Genomic DNA, 25891 nt, shown 5'->3' on the forward strand with positions numbered 1-25891 from the left:
GCTTTGGAAGACCTACGTGGAAAGAGTGTTGTCTGAAATGGAACCAATATAATGGTTTTAATTTGGGACTGAGAATGCTACTGTTAAATCTCTTGGAAGACATAGGAACAACACAATCCAGGGATAATAGCAGAACACTAAGAATGCCTAAGACACTTCTGTGAAGTTTCATAATGACATTCAGTTTTATGAGCAAAAAATAATAAATAGTTCTTTCTCTTTGTTTCCCCTCTTTTCCAGCGAGAGATGAGAATGTGGCCACCTTCCGTGGCTCAGAGTACCTTTGCTACGACCTGTCCCAGAACCCCATCCAGAGCAGCAGTGATGAGATCACCCTCTCCTTCAAGACATGGCAGCGCAACGGGCTCATTCTGCACACGGGCAAGTCGGCAGATTACGTCAACCTGGCTCTGAAAGACGGTGCGGTCTCCTTGGTCATTAACCTGGGGTCTGGGGCCTTCGAGGCCATTGTGGAGCCGGTCAATGGCAAATTCAATGACAACGCGTGGCATGACGTTAAAGTGACACGCAACCTGCGGCAGGTAATGGTGAAAGAGAAAAAACACTGGGGAGGCTGCTCTCTAGTACAGCTGGGCAGGGGAAAATGGAGAAGAATAGGAGTATTCAAGAAATGGGTTTTCAGTTGAATATATCAGAGCATCCATACCTATTTCCTGGGTCCCTCTTCATTATTCAAGAGACAACGAAAGGCCATTAGTTAATGGGAACTTAGCCCTGTAGCGTTATCTCCATTTACACTATTAATTTTCTATTTTCTCCCTAGTTTGATTTAATAATAAAACTTGTGACTTTACTTTCATCTCCCTTTTCCTTTGCTCTTTTTTCCATCCCCCCCTTTATTTTATAATTTCCTTAATTACATTTCAATCTTATCAGTAATATTCTCGTTGCATTTAATTACTGTGGGAATAGAGTTGTTTTTTTTCAGTAGATGATGCTATACTCTCTTCTCTTTCTTCTTTACTTTTTTAAAGATTGATTTAACCATTGCCATGAAGCCATACTTCTAATTCCAAAAGTCTTTGTTTCTCTCTTTATTTTTTTGGGTTTGTGTGTGCGTGCGTGTGTGTGTGTGCGCGCGTTTGCGCACGAGGTGTGTGTGTGTGTGGGGTTGTTTTAATTTAAAAGCTTTGGATTCAGTTGGAGGGACAGTTTCCATCTCTGTGCTGCTCTCTTCTTTATTTTTTTCTGTGCTGTGATCCTGCTTTATTTCTTAAGTCTCTGCCTATGAGACATTCTGGTGGCTGTGGGGACTGGATAAATGGAAGGACGAAAGAAAACCTGAAACAAAACTACTTCAGAATGGCTTGATCTGATTCTTGCCATTGTAATTTTGCAACTCTGCCTGTTGCTATCCTAAGCAGCTGACTTCACAGGTGACAACTTCTCTAGACAGCTAGCCTTAAAACACTTAAAACCTCATTCATGAAATATAAATGCATATAAAAACAGATAAGATAAAAATAAATAACCTTGCTTTGAAAGCTGGTGAATATATTATATCTCTAAGGGTGGCCCATCCATTGCATGACAAATTAGGTTTACATTGTGGATAGAAACTGGTGTCTTATTGATTGGTAAATGGTGTGTAAATAGCTTGTAAAGGGACATTTTCAAATCAGAAACAAAGTGATCTGTTTATTGCTTTGTTAATGTGAATGTTACCAGAAACCCTAATTGTATTATTCCAGTTTACACAACTTCACTGGCTGAGAGAGCAGCATTTTGAGAAACATTTGCATTGGCTAAAATGAAAAATGTATATGCAATAACAAACTTTGCTTCAGGGCAAAAACAAAGCAACAGAGATATCTTCACACATTGGCATGCTACTGGGTTATTGTCCATTAAGAATATTTCACACCTCCCTTGGAAATATCAGATACTAGAGACAGGAGACCGGACTGGAGACTGTTGCCTATTGCCTAACCTAGTCGGGCAATTCCCATGTTTCTACATATACAAGATATTTCTATGTTAACTGGAATATTGTAACTAGTCAGTCCACGCTCTGTTCTCAATTACATGGGACTTTGGTATTATCACTGAAGGCAACATTAGTCTATTTCCACTTGTTTACATGCAGATGTAAATTTAATTTCTTATGCAATGAATGGGTCCTACCAGTCATGTTTCATTCAGATATACCCAATGGTTCAGTAGAGGGATATACAACAACTGTCTGTGCCTTGCCTGGAACAGCCTGAATATAAGACTTTATTTATTTATTTATTTATCCATTTTCTTGATGTTTAGATGTTTTCAGAATGGCTGCTCTCTGAACATCTCTGCTTGGTTTATAGGCCATTTTAGTTAATGGCACTTTTCATTTTTCTGGGAAATCAGTTTTCAATGGCAGAGACTGCCTGGAGCCAAATGCATGTCATGCTCCATGCCAGGGCTAGTTTAGCTGTGAAGGAAGTGAGGGTGGGGGAATCAAAATTATAAATGGAACATTTTCTTTTTTTTTCTTTTTTTTTAAAACTTTCAGCCAAGAGTGATTTGTCTTCTGAGTCCAAACAAACTGAACACAAACATCACTATGTCTTTTTTCTTGGGTAAGAGCAGTACTGGTCCCCAGTAGCAGCATCTGGAATTCCGTACAGTGCTCTAGAGTGCCTGTTTTGCCTGTTGAGTCCCAAGTTTGATCCTAAGTCCTTAGAAGTTTTTGCTTGACTGGCTAAGGGGCGAGGTGTTACAGCAAGGCTTTTCTTTCCTTGGCAAAATACTTATAAACAATCAAACAAACAAACAAAAACAAATAAAAATGACTGAGATGACTAAGGCCCGAATCCTTAAGGTGCTGTATGCTCTTAATTTCTTTTGTTTTCATGGGGAAGCAAGACCTCATGTGTTCCCTCACAACTGCAGACAAATATTCCATACTGGAATGATTTATCTTCAATTAATATGTGCCATGAGGGATAGAAAATATAGTTGGTTTTGCTGGAGGCAGCCAAAATTATTTATGGGCAGTAGATTGTGGCCTCATGCCAAAATAAAGAGGAGAGAGATCCTTGGAGGAAAAGCAGAGCAATTGGTGTGAAAGAACCTGGGTTCTATTCTTCCTGTTGCCACTGACTTCCTGGGCACATCACATATTCTCTCTGTGCTTCAATTGCCTTGTCTGTACAAGATGGTAATAATAATACTACTTACTGTATCTCACAGGTAGGTTGTGAGAATTAATCCAACAATATAAAGTGCTTTAAGAACTCCTGACGTGGGTTGCTGTAAGAGCATAGTTTCTTTCTTTATACACAGCATATCACATGCTCCCTGCCAGCCCTGGCACATATAAATTTATAGAAAAATAATATATAAAGTACGTTATTTTTCCATAGGAAAGGCAAGTGGAGGAGCTATTGTTGCTTCAGAGCCATGCACATGCTCACAGCTCTGTTAGCAAAAAGGGGAACTAAAATATTACTCTGGGCACTGAGGCTTCATAAGAAGCTCTGTTGCCTTTTCATTGTTGGCCAGGAAGATTTACATTAAGGAGGAAGACTTTTCTCCAAAACCCTGCAGTTTTGTTAACATAATGTTTTACTGTGTCCCTGGGAATTAGATTAGAATTGCTAACATGTGTGACTCTGCTCAATACCTTTTGGTGGCTTGTTAAATGCTTGGTAGCTAAGCTAGAACAGTATCAAGTACTTTGTCTTCTTAGATCAAGTGACTAATACAGCAGTTAATCTCCTCAGAGACAGACAGTGAACCCAGAGTTCCCCTTGAGCAGTCACTGTTAATGTCAATGTAAATCTCTTTATTTATTCTTCTTATTATTATTTTAGTGAACACAAATCCCTAGTTCTGCCTTGTGTATTAGAAGCAGGATCACAGCTGCCTTTCACCAGCTCTTCAGAGTGTGCTCAGGGGACAGCGAGGTCTTGTGAGCAGAACAGGAAACTGGGGTTCTGAATCCCCAGGCTTTGCCTTCAACTCAGCCGACAACTATGTGACCCTGAAAAGTCACCTTCCTCATTTATAAAATGCTGTTAATGGTGATGCTGACCTGCCACTCTGGACTTATGAGGCATTTTTGAAGAAGGTGTCAGAGTACTTTAAGATCTCTTATTAGAAAGAAATAAGCAAAAGTATTATTATTGTCCATTCTTTAAAGATGAATAAAATAGAGTTGGGGCATGATGTGACTGCATTGCTATTTCACATAATTCCTTCAAGCAAACATTTGTTCCTGAAAATCAATCCATGACTCTCTAAAATACCCAGGAATTCAGTTTTGCAAGAGGAGGGATACATCCTCTTTTGCATACTTTTGAATTGTTTTGGCCTGCTTAGATCAGAACAGAGCTGGGACATAAAGTGTCCATTCACTGCACTCCCTTATTGTTATTTAAGATGGCTGCATAGCAGAGTTTCTGCCACAAGGGAAATACTTTCCCCAGATGTAAATTCTCAGGTATAGCTTCCCCATTACTCCAGATGGGATTAAAAATGAACCCCAAAGTCCTGTTAAATTGAATTTGATATTGTTGATAAGAGATATGACATATCTAGTTCCCCTTAGCTTTATATCATTGCCAACAGCTAGCTCGGCAGTGGAAGCCAAACCTGTGAGGATAACAGTGACCTCTTCATAGTGGGGCATTCGGGAATGGAGATGTAATCTTGAAGATGGAAGGCAAGAAGGTTAATATTGTCAGCCTTCTCTCCCTTGTTCTAAAATGTATGATGCATGCAATTACCCTCCTTCCTACAGTATAGGGTTGTTTGAACTCTTGTACTCCCAGGTGGCACAGGTGAGCTACAGGAAAACATTGGTCTTCCATGCACAATATGCCTTTCCCCAGTGGCACAAATTCACTTGCTTTAAAGAAATCTGCTGATCAAGGGACTGGACAGACAGCCCCAGGATCTTGGGTCATCATCTCACCAGTCTTCAGCCAAGGGAGTTTTTGTTCATTGAGGATAATTCTGGAGACCTAAGGGTGGTGTTGTTCTAAGAAACAAGGAGAGGGATGGTGGTGGGTGGGAGGAGGGATATCTACTGGGGTCTGTCCTGAGCGGGGCAGGCAATGTGTGTACATCAGTGAGGAAGGTACTTGGTGGTATGGGATGCACCCTGATGGGCTTTTGAAAAGTAAGTATTGAACCATTTTAATTTTGATCCACTTTTCTATGAGTGGTATGGAAACGTGGGGACGTGGGGCAGGGAGCGGGGAGGAGAGGCAGCTCCCTTCCTCGTTAACAGTCTAGCTGGCATGGTTTCCCATGGAGTCCTGGTCATATTGTCCTCTCTCACTCTGTGTGTGTCGGGCGCCCCACGCCTTTTTTTTAAAGACTAACACTAGACCATTCATGCAATGTGTCATTTTTACTAACCAACTAATGTACTAACACCCTAACGACTCATCTTTGCTTTTAGTTATTTTAATTAACAATCGTTCTGTTCACGATTTTTTAATTTCCTTTCTTCCCCCTTTTCCGCAAAGCACTCAGGCATTGGACACGCTATGGTAAACAAACTACATTGTCTGGTAGATATCATTCTTATTGTCTCTTTTTTTGGGTTTGCCGTGTGTTACCTGCCTTTTCCTCCCCTTGCCCCCTTTTTCCCCTTTCCCTTTATACTTACTTCCTCTTTTAATTTTCTTTTGATTTAATCTTAAGCACATTTTTTTCTTTTTACTTTTTAAAGATTTTTTTCTATAAGAAAAAAGAAAACAACAAAAACAAATAGAACCGTTCTGCAAATGGGGTTTGGTGATTTCTTTCCTTGGTTTCTTCACTTCCCTCTTTTGTTCTTTGGTTCAGTTTCTCACCCCAATAATTTTTTTTTCTTTCTTTTTTTTGCTTTTTGGTTTATCTTTCTTCTCTCTTTTTGTTTTGCTTTTGACTCTCAGAAGGTTTTTAGATCAACACCATCGCAGGGCCTCTAGTTTGCTGTGGTGAAGGCTCTTTTTCTCTCATCCTTTTGTTGTGGCAGCAGCTGTTCTAGGCAAACTGGCCAGAGTTTTCCTCTTTCTCCCCACTTCCCTACCACTTCCCTGCCTCTCCGTCTCTCTCACACTTACTCTTTCTCTGACCTTCCACCTGCCGTGGCTGAAAGGAGCTCAGCCGGTTGTTTGTTTCAGTACACACTCTGCATGGCATGTCCACGTCTGGTGATCCACCCCTCTCCTACTGGCCTCAATCTTTTTTCCTCCATCTCCCTGTCAAATCACTAACAACATTTAAACAAAACACATCAGTTTCACTTGCTTCTCTCCCTTCCTCCCTTCCCCTTCCCCATTCACCCTCCATGTGTTTTGGGGGTTTGGGGATTTTTTGGATTTTCTTTTTTTTTTCCTTGTTTTTTCTTTTCTTCTTTTTCTTTTCTGATTAGTTTGTTTTCCATTTGGCTTTTCATTTTTGATGATTGCATGCAAGTGTGAAGTAGATTTCTCTCTCTCTCTCTTTCTCTCTCACTTTTTCTCTTTCTCTCTCTTATTCTTTCTGGGCTCCAGATTATACTGGCATGGGCGTGTCAAAGTGCGGTGTATGCACGCTTTGCATTTTCTCTCTTTCTCTCCTTTGCTTCTCTCACACTTGTTGGTGTGTGGTTGATTTGATTCAATTTGTTTTGTTAATTTCTTTATTCTTTTTATTTGGGTTGTGATTCAGCTCTTTTAAAATTGATTTGTTCTTTTATTTATTTACTTTTTTGGTGGTGGGTGGTGGGTGTGTGTCTCTGTAGGTACATGGCATGCACATCCATAATGTATTGAAAGTGAGATCCCTCTTCCCTACCCTTCCTGAATGCATGATCGTTAGTGTGCCGTGAGCAAAAAAAAAAACAAAACTCAAAACCATAACCAAAAATATCAACTTCGTCTTCATTAGTGCTTTTACTAACGACCGTAACTAACAATAATCATTAAAATAAATGCTAATCAATCATAAAAATCAGCTAAGACAAGCAGTCTCTTCCAAGGACAGTTCCATTTTCTAGCCTGATGACATGGAGAGCATCTAGATGGGTAGAATGCCTGCTTGGCTTGAGAGTGCTAAGGTAATAATGCAGGGATAATAGAAGCTAGGTGGTTTCTATTATGGGCAAAGCAGACCAGAAAATGGAACGTCGCTGCACAAAAAATAACAAAATAATCAAAAAAACAAACCTCATTAATAAAAATGACATAAAACATAGGGGAGATGACTTGCCTTTTTCAGGACTGTAAGGTCATTGCTGGGATCTTTTTTTTTTGGTTTGTTGTGTCCCTTGAACAGGTGACAATCTCTGTAGATGGAATCCTCACCACAACAGGTTACACACAAGAGGACTACACCATGCTCGGCTCAGATGACTTCTTCTATGTAGGAGGGAGCCCCAGTACAGCAGATTTACCTGGCTCTCCAGTCAGCAACAACTTCATGGGCTGCCTCAAAGAGGTAAAGTTTTCATGCTAATGATATTTTACTGTTTGCTGACTGCTTTTTGTGAGGATTGGGGGCCGGGTGTTGGTTTCCCCAAATTTTCTCTGGTGCCTGCTCCTTGTTGTATCCTGAACGTCTTTAGCTGGAGCTGAATCATACAGTGACGCTGCAACTACTGTGTGATAACAGGGTGATAATCATCCACCAGAAATAAGGCTTCCGCAGTGGAGGCTAGGACCTTAGGTTCTGTAATTAGGCCTCTCTTGCTTGAGTTACAGAAAAATTTCAAATAACAGTAAGGCAGTTGCCTTTGCAAGGCTGTCAGCCACTAAATGGTATACATGAGTAAATATTGTATCTGAAGGAGACAAGGCAAACCGTTTTCTGCTGCTAACCAGCATTTTCTGTAGTAAAGTGGAAAAAAGCATAGTCAGTCAAAATGTGGTGTCCTTGCTCAGTTACATAACACAGGACTAGGAACAGTACTAGCTAAAATACTGAAGTGATTGTCCCTTAAAGTACAACGTATGATGTTAAAGTTACAGCCCAAATATGATTAGCGTTACTGATAGCACTGTAGTGATCAACATTAAGCATTTGCCAGTGTTCTTCTATGAAGCTGGTATCTAAGTATGTTGTTTCTATATTTAGGAATCACAGTTATTGCATCAACCTGTAGTAACCATTGCTATATGTTGACTTTTTACTGATACCTAATATCAGGGCCTTCTGGCTGAGGGTTTCTTAACCCCCTGTGTCATTGCACACACCATTGTTTTGGAAGTTTTCTGTTGAAGAACATTGTAAATTTTGAACTAATTGCTCCAGACAGCTTTTTAGTCAATTTACAATAGGGGTTGATTTCAACCACAGTCCCCATACCACTGCAATTCCAAGAGATGTGGCTGAGTCTCTGGTTTATGAAGTATATCTGGTTTGGTTTGTAGCCATAGATTAGGTGCCAGTAAGCCCTCCCTCTTCTTATCAGGATATATGGAAAGGGAAGGTAGAAGAAGTGTTTCTTGCAGAAGCAATGAAATGAGTAGTTTTAAGCCAAGTGCTTTTTTAAACCTATAATTGCATGACAATTGTGTCATCTCACAAATGGGTATCATACATTTGGAGACAGGATGTTCCCAACAGGTTGGATGTTGTATCAAATCTGCCAGGTGTGTCACTTGAATGATATCCCTCAGAGTGCCTGAACTGCTGTTTTCCCTAACCTCCAGGGTCAGCTGAAGGGGATGCATACATGTTTCTGGAAATTAGCATCTGCTTTGGATGAACTCTTATGTAATAAATAAAACTTTCCTGCTGCTTGAGAATGTGATTTCTCTTGTACAGGGACTACATCTTTATGTCTTTCTGTAGTGTCGGGCCACAGAGGCACTGAGTGTAAAGATACCAGTTGAAGTCAATAAAAGAAGGCATGTTCTTAGTATGTCTGAAAATCCAGTATCTTAACCTATTTTGAAAGTACTGGTAATAAAAGGAGAGGCTATTTTTACCTCTAAGTCAAGTCAGGGGAATAGAGAAAACAACAGCAACTGTATTTAATCAGTTGTATTTTGGTAACACACACGAGATGCTGAGAACTGTTTATACATATGCAGCCTGTCCCGGTCATGTAAAGCTTAGTCTAATATGACAAGCAATCTAAGAAGGTTAGACAAGAGACATTCAAATACTTGTTTGCAACCCCTGTTTTCATTGGCAGTGATAGAAAATATGTGGCAAGCAATCATACTTGCCCGTCATGGGGTGCTGACCTGATATCAGCTGATTATTGGCAAATTGACCATAGTGACAGCCATGCAGTTATCTCTCATGAAGACGTGCATGCAATATACAGGGTCTTCATAAAGTCCTTGTGCACTTTTAAACTTTAATAACTTAGGTTGTAGGTATGAAAGAAACGATCTGTAAACAACATTTAAAAGCAAGTTTATTAAAATTTTAGGACAACTAGAGTACACAATACTAGACTTCAGCATAACTACCATCCCTCATGATAGTGCTCAATCCCATCTTCCAGCTCCTTGAAAATGTTTCCCAGTTGCTCTTGAGTTACTGCACTAATTGTGCTGGTGATCCTAACCCTAAGTTCCACCAAAGAATGTGGTTTTGACAAGTAAACTACACTTTTAACATGTCCCCATAAAAAGTCCAGTGGCAATAGGTCAGGTGAATGAGGTGGCCAAGCAATTGGCCCACCTCTGCCTATACACGTCTCTGGGAAAACGTCATTTAGGAACTGTCATACATTCAGAGCGCAGTGGCATGGAACTCCATCTTATTTAAGATTAAATTCATTATTACTTATGAAGTCTAGCATTGTGTACACTAGTTGTCCTAAAACTTGAATAAATTTGCTTTTAAATGCTATTCACAGATTGTTTCTATCATACGTACAAGCTAAGTTATTAAAGTTTAAAAGTGCACAAGGACTTTATGAAGACCCAGTGTGCTAGCATGCTATGGCCTTCTGGAGAATCCAGGGCCCTTGTTTAGACCATACTTACTACAATCCAGTCTGTGAATGATTTCTTGTTCTGCAATTTCCTGTTCAAGGTGGTTGGTGGGATTCAGAGAACTGGGTTATGTGGTCAGAGCAAGGATGTGCAAGGAAAATGATGGAAACAACTATATTTTGAATGGACTGGAGAGATATAGTGTGGGCATCTAAGAAAGTAGAGGAGAAGGTTATCGGAATCAAAATAAGAGGTGAAAAACACCCGAGTAGGCATGTTAACTGTAATGACACAAAGGGAAAATGGAATTTAAATACTGTGAATTCAATTTCCTATTGCTGGGCAAGAGTGAAAGATTCCTTGAGTTCTGTTAGGGCCCATCCATTTGAATCTAACTTACCTGGAGGCCCATGCTTAGATAATGCAGAGGGAGATATTGTAGAAAACTTTAGGATAATAATATGGCTAGTACAGAAAATGGAAAAAAAAAATCTCATTAGCTCTCCAGCCTTTTTTTTTCCATCTATATTCTAGCAATCCCTTCCCCTGAATTTTGGACCACATTGGCTAATAGACTGTTGAAATCAATGGGATTTGGATATGGATGGGATGGGCAGGCAAGGGAGGGGTGAAAGTGAAAATGTTTCCTGGTTCCAGGAGGTGTCTGACTGTGGAGGACAAGGGGTAGGAATGTGGCTCTGAAAGCCACAGGGACATGCTGAACTCCGGTCTCTGCAGTAGAAGCACTAGGATCCAGATTTTCAAGATTTTTTGTGAGCTGGGGTTTTGTGGTTGTTTTTTTTTTGTTTTGGTTTGGGTTTTTTTGCTCGTATTCCTGATGCTGCATGCAAATCAGGTCTTTTTGCAGGCATATGGCCATTTGCATTAATAGTGTTAATAGTGGCATGACTTCCATTTGGAATGAGTTCTTTTGGACAGGGCGTGGGGTTACAAGACAAAAGGTGGGGGTGCAGGTAGAAAAAGAAGGCCTGAGGACTTGTGTGTGGAGAGAAAGCCAGAGGTGAGGCAGAAGCAGCAGGTGTAAGGACAGAAGATGGCAGCCTGAGGGTGGAAAGGGCAGATGGCAAAAGACACGACAGTGGTGGGATACTGTCCGCAGCAGTGAGGCCAGACAGCTGGAAAGCATTTGGCGCCCAAGTCCTAGTTCCAAAGCAGCCTTTTTAACAGCGCCCCAGGAATCCATAAGAGGAGATGAAGAGACAGAAATCATTAGCTGGAGGAATTTCATTGGTGCTCTGCTGAGGCAGTTTGAACATGAACTGCATTAATTACACGCAAGCAGCGGTCTGACACTGCTCCTCTGGCTCCTCTGTTGTGTCTGGATCAGTCTGTTTATTTATCTTGTTTAATTCATTTTAAATGAAAATGAATTTAATTTTCAAAAGAGAACGTGAGGAGCAAATGGTGCTAGATAGAGGCAGGCACAGCATGGCCAGAGGCTCTTTGTCTGCAGCATCCCCAGACAGCCTTACTAGTATCTCATGGCCCGTTTCCCCTCCTGTTTTCCCAGGTTCTGTCCCACAGAAAATTCTGCCAATGCATGTCTGTGCCACCTCTGTACGGCACGTGGGAGCGCTGCCCTGCCTGCTTGTGAGGCAGTGCGGCCATTTCAGAGCAACCTGAGCACGCGTCAGTAAGTGACCCTGAGACAGAGGGCCTGTGAGTGGCAACAGCTGCACCACTCGGTGCTGCTCTAATGCACCAGTGCCACCTGGTTTGGGGAGCTGGTGCAGGTGGTGCAGAAGTGAGATGGCAGGGTGTACTTCACAGAGGTGCATCTGGAGATGGGAAGAAGGCAGTGCAGACATGCCCACATTCCTGACCTGTAGCACCCTTTGCTACTCCAGTGCTGGGACACCCTGGACATCTCTGCTGATGCACTTCAATACTGCTCTATAAGGCAGGCACCATGTCTTACTATGTGTCTTGCATCCAGCAGAAGGAAGCATCATTCCTGATTGAAGATATTGAGCACTTTGTTTTTAGACGAGTTTAATATATTAAATTGGCCTGGAACACACAGCAAGACTGGTACCTGCCAAAAGCTTGAGCAAGGGAGAGTGTAGAGAAGTTGGTGAGGAATGCAAAGAAGAAAGTAAGGAAGGTGCCAATTTTAAAGGGGATGTGGGGACCCCAGAGGTTGAGGAAAGTCTGGCTGTGGCAAGTAGAAAGCAGTGCAATGGGAGGCAGGGTGCTAAGAGAGGAACAAGGAGGAAATTCTTCTTTTTTGCATTCCACAGAATTTCCAAGTGAGGCTGGGATAGGGGCCAGTGTTCATGTTCTTACTCTGGCAGTCCCTGCCATCCCTTGTTAGCTCAATGCAAGTCATCATCTGGCAAGGAACAGTAAGAAACAGGAAATCCCTTACCTGGCTGGGTTCTGGCTGTCCACTTGGCCGAGAGAACATTTCCTAGGTTGCATGGGGGATGCCAGCAGCTCCATCAGGACATTTGAGCATGAATTCTGCAAGCCTCTCTTTAGTGCACAGAAGGGAGCACAAGTTTGCTGTGTCCCAGCCCATGTGCACATGCACAAGTTTCTGAATTGAGCACATGTCAATCACCAACACCCTGCCCACCTGCTCCAGTGCTCTCGTGAGAGCCAAGTTACGAAGTCCCATCTCCAGTCCAGAGTAAACCCTGTTAGGGGGTAATTGATTTCATGCAGAAAGCCAGCAGAAGGCCCAAAGACCACTTAGGCCTTCCCGATAGAGGATAAATGGATCTTAGATGGTTTGTGGTCTTTGTGCTGACCCTCTGCACAGGAATAAGTTTCATCTTTAGTGAATCAGGTACCTGATTACAGCTCTTCTCATGACTTACAGAACTAACTTAGGTGTTTTTGCCAGGATTGTCTTTTGAGGAATCATTCTGGAAACAAGTGAAAAATGCTGAGTGAATAAAAGGAAGATAGGACAGGAAGGGGTGTCCAGTCCAGTCCAGTCCAGTCTTGTCCTCTGTTTTCACAGGCAATTTTTTACCCAAGAAACCCCAGTATCATCACTGCAAGTCCTCACACACAGCTACAAGTCACAATACTCAGAACGCCAAGACTACCCTGCAGCATGACATAGATAAAACCAGAGGAAATGAGCCCATTGGTTAATATATGCTTAGGAGAGCCTAGGAAAAGAAACGTACCCCATGTTACAGAGGAAGACAAAAATCCCCACATTATTGCTAATCTATCCTGAAGGAAAAATCCTTCTTGACTCCCAATTTTTCACCTGGTAGGACCCTGACTTGCTGAGCAAACCTAGGAAGAAACTTCTGAGCTTTCCAAGTTCTCTTAGGATCATTAGCAAGAAATCACCAGACTTTGCTGTGACAAGCATCCTGACACCGCCCCCTCCCCAGGTTTATGGTTTTCAAATCTTACACTGGGGTTCTTGTCTCTTACGCGGGGGGCTCAGCCCTTACCCGAGCGCCGCTGTAATTCGAACCTTGCACATACCTTGTGAATCATATGGCAGTACCGTGTGTTGGTCAGCTCTGGCTTGCTAGGAACTCTGTTGGTCAAGAAAGTTTTCAGAGGTTGAATAGGTGGCTTTGAGGTTACAGGAAAAAGAAGGGACAAGACATCGTTTTAGAGTGTTATTCTGGAGAATGTGGAGCCAAAACAGCTTTGGATTCTGTTATAGGCATCTAAAGAAACAGAGAACATGAGCAGAGATGCCTCTAAGGCTAAAGTATTTGAATGTTAAGATTTTTCTTTGAAATCCATCTGAGAAAGTGAGTCGCAGCAAAGTAAGCACTAATCTGTGCACCTCTCCAATCTCACTCCTGTTTAATACTCTTCCTCTTGACCTACTTCTCATCACCAACTTTTTCAACTTTAACACGTTGAAATCTCTTGGAATTGGGGTTTACAGATGAAGGTGTTGATTCAGGAAATGCCAGCTCAGAATGTCTGAGTCAGTGTTTGATTCAATGTGGCAAGAGGGGTAGAAGTGTTTCTGGAACTGATGATTACGGAGTATGTTTACAGGGTGTCTGTGCCTGTGAAATTCCTTTTTCTGTTTTCATGCCTGACCATGGAGCAGATGTCACTATTTCTTTTAAAACCAAAATCTGGGGGCTACACCCAGAAATACTTGCACTGATTGCATAATGACAAATAATAATTCTGAGGTCATCTACAAGGTTCTTTATCAGTAGGACTCAAAGACTTTGATTTTCAAAGAAATCTAATGGTATTCAGTTCCTCTGAAAATTCCTGCTAATGGACATAACAAAAGCAAATAAACATAATTTTCACAATGTTCTAGATGGTGGAACAGAGGCAGAAAGATGTCATGACTTGGCCAGGGAAAGGTTCAGTGATAGAATAAGACAGAACCTCCACTTTCTGATTGTTACTCTGGGTTCTTATTTATTGGATTTAGTTGCATTTCAGGAGGAGGGGCTTGTACCACAGTGCTTCTAAGGTTTGACTTTCAATTGGATGGTATCAGCTGTTCCTGAAAGTTTCTATAGCCTTCTTTCCTTGGGGAATTTTCTTATTTTGTAATTGCCCGATATTTCTTTGCTTTACCACTGGCATCCCTGACACATTCCTTTCAACTGGGAAGGGCACAGTACAGATCTCAGAATGTCAAAATGAATGGGCAGTGAATGGATTGGGTAAACAGTGTGTTTTAATTAGCCAGAGGAACTGTTGTCCATTGGTGTAAGATGCCCTTCTCTCACCTTCTTTCGAGGCTTAGTGTGCTTCCCTTGTTGGCACTGCATCTCCCCTATCAGGTTGGCTGATGGGGAATCAGACAGTTTAGGATAGATTGTCTCAGGGTTCTGAGCAACGTGAACTAAGGATGGAAACTGTTCAAATCCAAATGAGTCCTAAACTAATGCTTGGGAGTTTTTTACTGATGAACATGGGCTAGGGCTTGAAGTGAGTTCATAGAACCAGTTCCTTGGGTGCTTTTCCATGAGTTTCAGGCCAAGACAGCAGAAATATCGTCATAAGAGCCATTCACCTTAGATTTCATTTGCATCTGAAACTCGCTGAAAAACAGACTCCTTTGAGATTGGGGTTCAAGGTAAAACTCAAGTGTGGTAGCAGGCATAGAACTGGGATCTGTCTACTAAAACAGCTATGTTCCCTCAGTTCACAGAGGTTAGTATTTGAGCTTCCTGTCTTGGTACATTTCTGCTAGCCAGTTAACACACTACAGCTGATGTCACATGTATTGTGCCTGAAGCTTCGCCCTAGCCAGGAAGCTGTTTAAAGTGTCTTTTGCTCCTCCAGCTCTCTTATAGTTTCATAGTTGTTAGGGGCTGGAAGGGACCTTACGGACACTTTTTGAAGATTGCCAGGGTGGATGACTGTACTGCCTTTGTGGGGAGCCTGTTCCAAACCCTCAGCACTAGACTTGTAAAGAAATTTTTCCTTATGTCTAGCTTGAAGCGATCTTCAATCAGCTTGTGCCCATTATTTCCAGTCTTTCCCTGGGGGGGCCTTGGTGAACAGATGTTCCCCCAAGCCCTGATGTATGCCCTGATGTATGGGCTGTTTAGGCTGTATAGGCTGTTTATAGGCTATTCCGTGTGTTTTATCAAGAGTTTATCGAAGTAGGCGGAAGCAGTGGATCAGTGGCTTAAACATGTATTCATAAATATATGCACTGTAGAATAGTGTTTTCATGCCCTCTGAATCCCACAAAGCTAAAGTTAAATAATGACAGAAGAGAAGAGAAATGAAGTCTAGGTAAAGATAGCATTTGCAGGTATGTTTTAAGTGAAACAGTGACCTTTAAATAGATACAGGAAACACACTTCAGAATGGCTAGTACTGCAGGGAAGAAGGCTTCCACATGAACAGTGTCCGGGTTGTTCAACAAGACAGAGATAATGCTGGTGTTGAAGGAGTGATGGGAGTCACTATTGATTCCAAGATGATCATGGAAGGTGGCCACCAGATCCCCTCGCTAATGATCCTAAGAGAGCATGGAAAAGGATCTTGGAGTCACTTAAGCCATCCTCAACTATGCAGGCCCTCCTCCTAGCTCTCATCACTCCAAGATGAACATGGGCTGCCAATGTGGGGACGCAGTCAGGAAGGCTGACCACACCTTGTCATGCATCCACACATGCATCACGAGCAGGTCCAAGGAGGTGATCCTCCCCCTCTAAGCAACATTGGTCAGGCCTCACTCAGTTGGAGTACTGTGTCCAGTTCTGGGCGCTGCACTTCAGGAGGGATATGGACAGCATCGAGAGGGTCCAGAGGAGGGCTACTCGCATAGTCAGGGGGCAGCAGGGCAGCCCCTATGGGGAGAGGCTATGGGACCTGAATCTGTTCAGCCTCCACAAGAGAAGGCTGAGGGGGGATCTAGCGGCCACCTACAAACTTGCCAAGGGGGATCGGCAGGCAATGGGAGAGTCCCTCTTCCCTTGAGCACTACTGGGAGTTGCAAGGAATAACGGCTATAAGCTGACTGAGAGTAGGTTCAGGCTGGACATCAGGAGGCACTACTTCACAGACACGGCAGCTAGGAGCTGGAACCAACTTCCTAGGGAAGTGGTGCTTGCCTCTACCCTGGGGGTCTCCAAAAGGAGGCTAGACAATCACCTAGGCGGGGTCGTTTGACCCCAGCATCCTTTCCTGCCCATGGCAGGGGGTTGGACTTGATGACCTGCTTAAGTCCGTTCTGACCCTACCAACTATGAAACTGTGAAACTATATGTCAATAGGGAACGGTGTCTATATAGGAGTTGGCTTTCTTATGAGCTAGTCTGAGACTATGGAGTGAACTAAAGAAGTTCACCTCAAACCTCACCAACTGCTCCATGTGTAAGGTATATTTCTTTGGCCTACTTCCTGTATTATAAATACAGAGCAATGTGTTGTGAAGAAATCCCCCAAAACAGAACCCAATTGAACAAAACACTCCACTACACATGCAGTTCTCCCCCTCTGCAAAAGAGGATGGGGATGTTTGATTAAAGTTAGTGAAGTTGCTTCATCTACTATTGAAAATTGCTCAGTTACTACAGTGTTGAGGGTAGTATAAAAATCTAGAGAGGATAAAGTAGGATGAACAACTGAACAATGGAGCTTGAGGCTACAATACCATGGAATATCAGAAACCAGAGGCCAGTAGCTTCAAGGACAATAAACAGGAGTTTTTGTTTTTTTATTTTAATTTTTTTCAGGCTGTTCAGGCTAAATCCCAAGGTTTTTTATCAGTTTGTTGTCACTGCTTACTATCGTTAAGGCTATCACTAAAGTTAATAGGGATTCATGTTATTCTTGTGATAGCAGAAGCCAGGATTTAGTAAGGCACTGAGAACACTGAGTAAGGGCAACACCATTTTGCCTTATGGCTCTGTGAAGGACTACAGATTTTAAAATGCTGAATGATAGAGTAGACTGAAGTGGGGATGGGGAAGGGGGACTAGTAACACCCTGGGGTTCAGTGGATAAGGCAAAAATGAACTGATTATGTTTTTCACAAGAGATTTTGAGAAAAAAAGTAAGACATAGGAGGTGATAGTATCACCTATGGTAGTATGATGGTGAGACTGGCATCATTGACCTTCAGTGCACTGATGACTGTTATCCTTGTGCACACTGAGACTGATCTGCAGTCCACCCTTGACCTTTTTCCAGATGCCTATCATAGCCTGGGACTCTCCCTTAATATCGGGAAGACCAAGTTGCTCCATCAGCCTACCCCAGCACAAGCTGCCTTCCTCTCCCCACAAATACCATTGGTGGAGAACCCCTGGAAAATGTCTAGCATTTCCTATACCTTGGCAGCCATGTCTCTCAGTCAGTCAGTCTTGATATAGAAATAGGATAGGATTAGCTGTGCCAGCATATCCTTTGGAAAGCTGCTTTGCCATGTCTTTACTGATCGAGATCTGCAGATGGAAACTAAGACCCTGGTCAACAATGCAGTGGTCATCCCCGCACTCCTCTATGGATGTGAGACATGGGTGACATATCAAAGCCATCTTAAGCACTTGGAATGGTTCCATCAGTGTTGCCTCAGAAAGATCCTTCACGTGAGATGGGAAGACCACTGCACCAATGCCAGCATCCACTCTGCAGCTAACATAGCCAGCATTGAGGCAAAGATCATGAGACATCAACTCTGGTGGGCTGGCCACTATGTGCGCATAGCTGGCACTCATCTCCCGAAGCAAGTCATCTTCTCTCAACTTAGTCATGGTAAGAGGACCCACGGAGAACAGAGGAAGTGCTACAAGGACACCCTGAAATCAAACCTTAAAAAGGGTGGCATCAGCCTTACGAACTGGGAAGTGCTGGCTGGTGACAGGTCTTAATGGTGCTGTACCACATCAAGCTACAGCCCACTTTGAAGAGAACCGTCTTGTTCAGGAAGCCAAAAAATGGCGGAAGAGGAAAGAAAGCACAGAACATCCTGGCCAAAAGCTGTGCCCCGCCCCCTGCAAGGCACCACCTGCCATATCTGTTGGAAAAACTTGACAAGCATGGATTGGACTCTTCAGCTATCTTAAAACTCATTAATAATCCGTTCCCCCCAGCAGACATGATTCTCGTATCAAGGGTTAGCTGAAGAAGATCACTTGGCTCTGTTTAGGCCTCAGAGGGTGCGTCTACGTGTTCATTAATGTGCTGTAATTATGGCGTATTAAGTTTAGTACTTGTAATTACAGGTATTAAGTTAATATGTCATTTAGCACTACTGTGAATTAGCGCAAATGAATGGTTTGTATGTGATACTAATGTGCAGTAAATTGATTCTACTGCACATTAGCACGGCTTTTGCCAGCTGCACTAATGCACAGTACAATTAATCTACTGCAACTTTAGTGTCTTGTGCAGACGTGCCCAGAGTGTGGTGGGCAGTTCTGGGCTCTGTGTTTTAAGAAGGATGTGGAAAAACTATAATGGAGCCAGAAGCAAGTTACAAAGACAATAAAGGGGTTGAAATGCAAACTGAATTTACACTGAGAGAAGTAGGTATCTTTAGTTTGAAGAAAAGGATACTAAAGAGGGGCATAATACCTGTTTTCAAGCATTTGAAAGTTTGCCATAAAGAAGAGGAAGAACAGATATTCTCCCTTGCCCATGGACACATCTACACATGCTGTTAATGTGCAGTAAAGTTACCGTGCATTAAAATTAAGGTGCAGTAAACTGTGCCTGGGAAGGGTCTACACATGGAGCAGTTGAGACCAAGGATGCTCCTGCCCCTCTGCTCTGCTGTGCCCCATTGCAGCAGCCAGGGGGAGCTCCAGGCTCCCCTGGGTACCAGCCTAGGGCTGGCAGGGTGCCCAGGGCTGGTCCCTGTTCCCACGTGGGGAGGAGAGCTGTCCCATGGGGATTGGGTTGGGTCTCCACTGGGCAGGGACATTGCCTGGCAGCCACATGAGGATCCCAACCCAATCCCCACATGGCTGGGATGCAGGACAACTCTCCTGGCTACATTAGAACCAGGATGGTCCTGATCCCCATGTGGCAGGATGACAGCTGCCCCTGGAGCTGGCACATATTCCTCTGCCCACCCACCTCCTCCCCATTGGGTGTTAGCCAGACAGTGGCAGGCCCCCTGTTGCCTAAGCTGATTGGAAGCAAAATGCTCCTGGTCATGTGCACTAGGCGGTAGAAAACTACACATTAGCCTAATAAACTGGGCAGTAGCTGCTGAGCATACCTGGTGACACATTACTGTGCAGTAGATTAGCCTACTGCACTGTAACCATCTCCTGTAGACATGCCCTGTGAGGCCAGGATGTGAAGGAATGGGTTTAAACTCAGGCAAAATGATTAAATATCAGAAACAATGTCCTAACTCTCAGGAAAGTAACACACTGGAATGAGCCACTCAGGGAAGCTTTAGAATTTCCTGCACTGAAGGTCTTCAAGGAGAGGCTGGTAAGCATTTCTCTAGAATAGTTTAGGAAGGGTATTCTTAGATTTGTGCAGGGGTTGAACTAGATGACCCTTGAAGTGCCTTTCAGCCCTATAATTCTATGAAGGTTTCTGCATCTTTCTCTTCTAGGGCTTTTCTTTCTTCCTGCCTGTATGTATGGGTTCTCAGTAATGTTTTTTTTGTAATCCCCAAGATGAGCCAGTTTTAGTCCCAAAACTTCATGCAGAGCTTCTCAATCCTTGCTCTTAGGCAAGGAGACTTTACCCAGCACAGGTAGTTCCTCATTGTTTCATATTCCCATAGATGGAAGCTGTCAATGAATTTGGATTGGAGTGCTTCAAGAATCCTGCCTTAATCTACTTTAGGGGTCAGCAGCATAGGGCTGGTGGGCCAGATCTGTCCCATAGAACCTTTTGATCCAGCCTGCGGATGTGGGGTTTTGAAGGCATTCAGCAGTGGAAGGGCTTCAGCAGTAGTCATTTTTCCCATGCCATTGTGGGGAGAAGCACCAGTTGCAGTGCGGGAACAAGCAACGGCAACAACTGGGTCCTCATGCCTGCCTGCTGCGCTGTGACCCAAACTGGGTCACTCCGGCCTATTGCCCAGAAAGGTTGCTGACTGCTAGTCTACTATATACCACTCAGCTTGCAACAGAAATGTCAGACGTGCACTCCCCTTAACTTCCAGAATGTAACACAGCAAGATTCTCACTCCTGCTGAGCTTTTGTACCTGAGTGAGATGCTGTGTATGCTGACACCAGGAAAATAAGATTTTCTCTAGTTGTGGAGCTGCTCGAGGTAGAACATGTTCTCTCAGCAGGATCTGAAGCCTGCACTAACACTAGCAGTTTTAAAAGCTGTAAGGGGGAATGGAGTAATAAGGCCCATGCTTTGGGGTTACACAAGAGTTATTTTTAGTCCTGGCCCTAAGGCAAGAAGATGAAGCAACAGTTGTTCTGGATGTTTTTACACCTGCCCTGTATGTTCAAATCCAGCTCATATTAAAGCAAGATTGTGAATATTGGTGGATGGACACAGCAGAGTCCATGGGCAGCCATATAAGAATGTAAACACTTGTGTAGGTTATCAAGGGTAAAGTTCCTGCATCTTGCCCTTGTCCTTGGCCAGAGATGCTTCCTGTAGGTAGTGTGCAGAAGGCCTGATATACCCTGCATGGTGCTTTCAACACCTGCTCAGAGTAGCTTCTAAGAGCCCACTGTTGGCAGCTGTGATAAAAGAGAACGTTCTCCTTGCTGCCTCTTTGCCTGACTTAGGTTCTTATCCACTGGGTTAACCGAACTTCCAGTTCATGTATTATAGAATTTTGGAATGAAAATAAGTGAAATAGGCCCAAGAAAAAAATGTAGTCTGTAAGTCTGGGAAATTCACGTAATGGGGAAGGATCTAGTAGGCTACAGGAGGGGTTGGCAGCCTTTAAGAGTGGTGGGCTACTGATTGTGACTAAGTCATCAGTCCTCTCTGCAGTGATGCATATCTTACTGCTCTGTGCCAAGTGCTGTTCTCATGCCTCCCCACTTCAGCCTTTGCTCATGGCTGCCACCAATTTCTGCCAAGTTCCATTGTCCATGGTGGTGAGTAATCCCAAATTTAGTGGTGAGGGTAAGCTCAGGCTGCAGTAGTGGGATGAGAGAACAGCCCTCAGCCCAGATGCTGGATGCTGAACAGGGTGGAAGTCTTACCCAAAACTGTCCCAAAGCTGTTTTGCCTCCCCCAGCTCTTGCTCTTAAAAGCAGCAGCAGCGTGGTGTCTGTGTACCAGCTACTGCTGTAAGAGCAACTACGTAGCTGCTCTTGCTGACTGGACGCAGACTCTGTGGGGGTAGGAAACAATTTTGACACCCCTCCCAAGTAGGTGTGCAGGGCTGGTGCCCCTCTAGCCCACCCCTAGCTATGCTACTGACTATGGACTGGATCGAAGCTCTTGTGGGCTGGTTCCAGACACCAGGTTGCTGACCCCTGGGCTGCAGAACTGTCTCCCAAAACAAGTGGGGAAACTGTTTTAGTTTACCTTAGAAAGCCTGGGAACAGAGATGGTAAAGAGCAGTTTTATGCTGGCAAGTGGAAGAATAGACAGGAACTTACTCCCATAGCATATAAATCTCAAAAGTTCTACATGCATAGAGTTGTTGAAGTGGATCATAAAAGGTTTATTATTTCCTTGGATCCTATGACCCATTCTGTTGTACTTGAGAAAGCTGTAATAGTGAGGAGGGGAGTACATATTCACTTTGTACTTGGGTATCTAGCCTTTAGGATAAAAGGGTCATGTACAGTTTAGCAAAGTGCCCCATAACTTAGAAAAATTTCCCTATTGCTTTCTTTCAAGGAAGATAGCCTTGTTGCTTCAAGTTATTGTTGAAATGCCTTTATACAAAGAGGGAGGGACATAGCTGGGATAGTTGTCTTGATATAGAGAAGTAAGACTGGGAGGAATGAAATCTAAGAAATCCTTTGTTTAATTTCATCCCATTCTAATCTAATGTAAGGATCACAGGCAATTCTTCCATCTCTTTGACCATTCTTATTAATCCAGTTGATTTCCTTCCAGCAGGTTGAGATCCACTTGATAGTGAGAAGCCTGAGACTGAACAATATATTCAGAGATTTTGGCCAAGTCATATGCTGGTATACTTGGTATATGTTTGGAGAGGGTATTATTTTTTCCCTGGCTCTTGACAAATTGCTGCTAAACATACACCCCAACACTGCATTGACTTCTTGGCTTCCACAGTTGCCCTACAGTCTCATTTTTAGTTTGTCATTTTTAGTTTGTTGCCTGTTTTAAGTCCTGGGTCTTTTTTGTCATTCCTGCTTTCTAGGCCTCTCCCACCCGCCATGAATATCTCTTTTCCCACTAAATGTCTGTGGTTTGGATTGTTCTCTCCTCTAAACTGAATTAGTTGTATTTACTCAGAGCAGATTTCATTGTTAATGTCTCTAGATCCCTGTGTATTGTTTCTCTGTCCTTTTGGAGGTTGTAGCATCTTAATGTAGTATCAGCTTAGGGTTCTGTGGCACCCAGACAGCCCAAGAAACTTCTACTGGGGACAGGGCAGATGTCTAGAAAGCACAGTGTTTACCTTAAAGAGTTTATATCTGCACATCATCATACCCTTTCAGTGAGAGATCCACTGAGAAACGAGTTAGAAATAGTCAGAAGAGAGCCACGTGCACAGATAGTCATTTTCTTTCCTTATATCCATCAAAACTCAGATCCAATATCATGAACTCTACAGCTATCACTACTCTGCATACCATAGCCACTGGGGATCTCATATCAGTCAAGGACAGGAAACTCAGATCCTCCTGCTTCACAGAGGGCCTTAGCACCTGAGTGTCAATTTGGTGTTAACATTAAAGAGCCTATGAGACACAGCTGACCAATCGCAACTCCATCCAGTAGAGAGCAGTGAATGAGGAGTTGACCTGGACTGAATGTATTATAGCTATCTGATCTTGGAAACTAAGCAGTGTGGAACCTAGCTTGGACTTCTGTGGGAGATCACTTCTGTGGTGCCTATGACAGGGCTTGTGTCCAGGGACACTGTGGCACTCTCCTGGTGGGCACACAGCTCCTGCCCACTCCAGCCACTCAGGGTACCCTACCCAGTTGCTTGCCTGAAGTGCCTCAATTTTGTTCCCAAAAGAGGTTGGAAGGCTGCCCCAGTAAGTCCAGAGTGAGTCTAGTCCATGTGCAATCTGCCTTCAGCCAGTCTGCCACAGTCCTCTCGGCCTTATTGAAGTCCTGTGATACCATGTGGCTTAAGGGCTGTGTTCCTGACCTCTTTCCTCTCCCATAGTCATGCTCTTGCTTCACAGATGTTACAGGTTATCACTTCAGTAGGGCAACTCACCCCCACGCAGTGTTAGGCCCCTCAGGCCTCAAAACCTTTGTCAGGACTTTGGGCTTTACAGCTTTGGCCCCCTTTCTTTGGCGGTGCTTCTGTTTAGCTCAGGACCACTATATTGGACCTCAGCGTTTGGTGCCTGCCAGGGTCTCTTGGGCTGCTCTTTCTCCTGTGATCTCCATCCCTTGGGAGGGATCAGCTGTCCCCCTGCCTTTCTCCAGGCACTGACTTTTAAGGGCCTCAGAGTGCTGCTGCCCTTTAGATTAAATGACTCCCTAGCCTGGGCACAGATGTTCCTCTTCAGGTGGGCAGCTTGCTCCTCCCTGTTGCAGCTTAGCATTGTTTTATCTTCCTCCATAGTCTGGCTATCCTGCCGTGCATCTCCCTGTCTGGTAATAGGAGCTTTTGGTTTCCTGTTATAGTGTCCCAGGTGTAGGAGATACCAAACAAAGGGTTGTGGTTGAACACTTGGGGCAGAGTCCTATTTCTATTTCTATGCATAAACAGCAGTTACCCAGCTATGTACAGCCATTGTACTTTCTCAACAGGAGCACAACCTACTGAGCATGCTCAGTAGCCATGTAGCTGCTTACATGGCCATACTGCACATACAGTAAGATTACAAATTGTATGTAGGTGTAAAAAATAGTGCAATGGGATTCTGCCATTGGTGAATACTAGACCAAAGAAATCAAATGACTGGCAAGACTTCATCTGGCCCTATTGTTATGACTGATCTGATGGATGGGAATAAAGGGATGAAAGGAGTGATACATACAGTTCTAACTCCAAAGCCAGGTCAGAGGTGGTTGGTAACCTAATTCCTGCTTACATCATAAGATGGTATCTACAAGGGCCATGGGAGAACTTATTTTTTGGTGGGACTTGCTATATTCTTAGAGAAGATGCAATGTATGTGCATTCTGATGTACCTCTAAAGGCTCTGCCTGTGGCAAATTGTGTACGCATTTATATGATCATGCACCACACAGCCCAGTCACTCTCCATCTGACCCTTAGAGGTTTTGTGGAACCAGGACTCATGGTAGAGATGGTATCATTTATTAGATCAACTAGATTTTTGCAAAAAAAATCTTTAATTGCAAGCTTTGGGCATAAGTACCCTTCTTCAGGCATAGGAGAAAAGATTATAAAAGTTCTACCAGGTAAAAATGGAAGTTCATATTTCATAGGAGAGCTAAAGGTGTGATAAAATCTTCTCTTTGGCACAGTTCATTTTATGCAGGTTAGGGTGAGAGAAAAGTTGGAACAGTTTGTTTAGCAGTTTTGTGACATTTCTGGCATCTCCATTTCCACTAAAGTAAGCTCTGAACCTGTTGTTGGACAAGGCAGTGCTTGGTCCCAGCAGTACCCATGTACTGTTGCAGTTCTAGCAAGGAAAACGGGGGGAACAGCACATTTAGGGAAAGGATTAGGAAGGAGAATAGCATATCAAAATGGGGCTTGAAGATGGCATAATTGTGCCCATTAAATCTGTGCCTCCCTTTCTGATTATTAGCCATTTTAAATGGAATGGGTTTTGAATCCAGAACGAGTCTCGGAACAGATGATTAATGGTTTAATCTGTAATAACTTTACGTTTTATAGAACCCTGCTAGGAGTCTGCATCTGGTGAGCCAAGCTATTTAAAGCTGTGTTAATTCTGTTAATTGCTCTACGTTTATTCGGATTGCTGGCACCTGCGGGCTTTGGGATAATGTGGGGGGTTTATATTCTCTCCCTCTCTCTTCCTGAGGAAAATGGAGAGGGCCATTTCCTCAGCTAGAAATGATAACCTTGGCAGAATGTCCTGGCTGGAGCACTTGTCCTTGAGATCCCTACTCTCATGACAGCTGATGCAATGAGGTGCCAGCCGGAGGCATGAGGCTGCTTTGGCTGGGGCAAGAGTGAAGCAGACAACCTGCTTTTGCATGCAGTCACCATCATCAGGCGAGCAGCAGGAGGGAAGGAAGCCAGTGATTTTGAAAGGCCGATCAGGTCCGCCCCGTTCTGCTATGCTTCTCAGCTGCCTGCCAGTGCTCGTTTTTTAGTTTGTTTTCTGTTTTGAAGTGCTCCAGTAGGTTGCAAGACCAGAGCTCAGCAAACCAGAGCAGCTATGGGGAAAAATTGGATTTTTATGAACGTCGATTTGAACAAGTCTTCCCTAGTGGGAAAGAATATTTGAGGAGACATGCACAGGGCTCATTGGCTCTACACTCAGATCCATTGGGGTCAAAACAGGAATGTCTTGAGTTTTGCATTTAAG

General features: G+C 43.4%; 1 protein-coding gene across 8 annotated transcripts in view; it reads left to right on the forward strand.

Annotated features, from left to right (window-relative positions):
• The window catches only part of NRXN3 (neurexin 3), a 1400777-nt gene that overhangs the window by 379952 nt on the left and 994934 nt on the right, over window positions 1–25891 (forward strand). For all 8 annotated transcript variants that reach the window (XM_019552167.1, XM_019552163.1, XM_019552159.1 and 5 more), the window contains 2 exons: window positions 241–542; window positions 7255–7416. In XM_019552167.1, coding sequence (XP_019407712.1) covers window positions 241–542; window positions 7255–7416 — 464 coding nt within the window. The remainder of the gene's footprint in view (window positions 1–240; window positions 543–7254; window positions 7417–25891) is intronic.

The sequence above is a fragment of the Crocodylus porosus genome, unplaced genomic scaffold (genome assembly GCF_001723895.1).
Source record: "Crocodylus porosus isolate Cpor-Errol unplaced genomic scaffold, CroPor_comp1, whole genome shotgun sequence".
NCBI lineage: Eukaryota > Metazoa > Chordata > Crocodylia > Crocodylidae > Crocodylus > Crocodylus porosus.